This window comes from Lipotes vexillifer, unplaced genomic scaffold, assembly GCF_000442215.2.
Source record: "Lipotes vexillifer unplaced genomic scaffold, Lipotes_vexillifer_v1.1 scaffold496, whole genome shotgun sequence".
NCBI classification, from domain to species: domain Eukaryota; kingdom Metazoa; phylum Chordata; class Mammalia; order Artiodactyla; family Lipotidae; genus Lipotes; species Lipotes vexillifer.
Genome location: NW_006786690.1, coordinates 2,863,809 through 2,865,302, shown reverse-complemented (window position 1 = coordinate 2,865,302; position 1,494 = coordinate 2,863,809). Strand labels below are relative to the sequence as shown.

Sequence of the window (1,494 nt, the reverse complement as noted above, 5' to 3'; positions counted from 1 at the left end):
GACACACACTCTCTCTCTCTCTCTCTGTCTCTCTCGCTCTCTGTCTGTTCTCTGTCTCTGTCTCCCCCTCCCGCCCCCCCCTCATTGGTTGAGATCGCGAGGCTTTCCTCCCGGACTGGCCACTGGGGACGCTCTGAGCCTGGTAGCAGCCCGCCTACTTGAACGCGCGTGCGCACGCGTGCCGGGCGCTCGCCACACTGAGCAGGCGCGGCCTCGTGTCGGCTGGTGGGTCGGGTGGAGCGGCGCGCTCTGCGTCCCGGCGCTCGGCTTTCCCTGCCGGTCCCGCCCTCCGTCGCGGCGGCGCGGTGCATCTTGGGATAGGGAGCGATCTCCGAGCGAGGCAGCAAGATGGACGCGGGATTCTTCCGCGTAAGTGGGAACGCGGGGATCTGGGGTGAGGTGAGGGGCTTATTGGTATGGCCCGGCAGGAGGCCTGAGCTCGGGACGGGGTAGCCAGCGAGCGGAAGCTTCGAAGATCCTAAGAATCCTTGGTGCCAACGGACGCTCCCCTCTGCCCTGCGGCGGGGACCGGTGCGCCCCTGCGCAGTCTCCTCCTCCGGAATCGTCCCCCACTACGCGGCGGCGACGGTCGCCGGAAAATGGCGGCGGGAATGGCCCGAAGCGGTACCTCGCCGCCCGCCCGCCTACTTGGCGGGGCCTGCGGGCCGAGCCGTGCGCGTCGCCGGGTCCTGAGGCCTAGCGGACTCGCGAGGAGGAAGCCCCTGGGGGGAGGCCGGAGGGAAACCCTGAGGTGACCGGCGGCTGCAGGGTCCTGGGGAGGACGGGTTTGGGGGTACCGCCCCAGGAGAGCGTGGACCGGAAGCAGCGTTAAGCCGCTTTTCTTGAGAAAGCGGGCGCCGAACCCCCCCCCCCTTTCCTGGTCTACGCCTTCGCGAAGGCTCGGGGTCAGAGTTCGCGGGAGCTCCCGCCCAATTTGATATCCCTTTAGGGAGGGTAACGCCGATAATTTGTGGTTAGAACGTTTGAATCTGCGACTCTCGGGGCAGAGGGTGCAACAAAAAGTATGCGCGTCTATGGAGGCGGGGGAATGGGGTGGATCAACTCCTTCCCGCTCACCGTTCCTCACCCCTCACCCTCCCCGTTTGTTTTACTCTTTTGAAAGTCCGCTGGAGGAAAGTTGCCTCACTTGCAGACGGGGACGTTTTTTCGTCGTAGTTGGCCCTGAGGGCCCGTGCTTTATTGGGCGCATGCTGGAGCCTGTTCGTCCCCTTTTTCACTTCTGTAGGGAATGAGCACCCAGTCGAGATCTAGATGGGTGGGTAAGTGACACTTAGTAGGACTAGAGTCTGCAAATTCTTTTTAATGCAGAACGGACCGTATAGAGACCAGTTGGTCTAAGTCAAAATTATATGTCATGTAAGTTGGCTCTTTCCATTCTCTGGAGCATATAATATGCAGTTTGTATGTGTGTTTTTAAAGGAAAAGTTAAAAGAGGGGAAGACCGGGACTTTAGTAAAGATAGCTCTGGACATT

The 1,494-nt window shown here is 61.0% G+C and overlaps 1 protein-coding gene across 1 annotated transcript in view; it reads left to right on the top strand.

The window, feature by feature from the left end:
* Positions 1-348: 348 nt before the first annotated feature.
* SRRM1 (serine and arginine repetitive matrix 1) overlaps positions 349-1,494 on the top strand; it is a 29,565-nt gene continuing 28,419 nt past the window's right edge. Inside the window, exon 1 of the mRNA XM_007459305.1 lies at positions 349-369. Within this exon, the coding sequence (XP_007459367.1) occupies positions 349-369 (21 nt within the window). The remainder of the gene's footprint in view (positions 370-1,494) is intronic.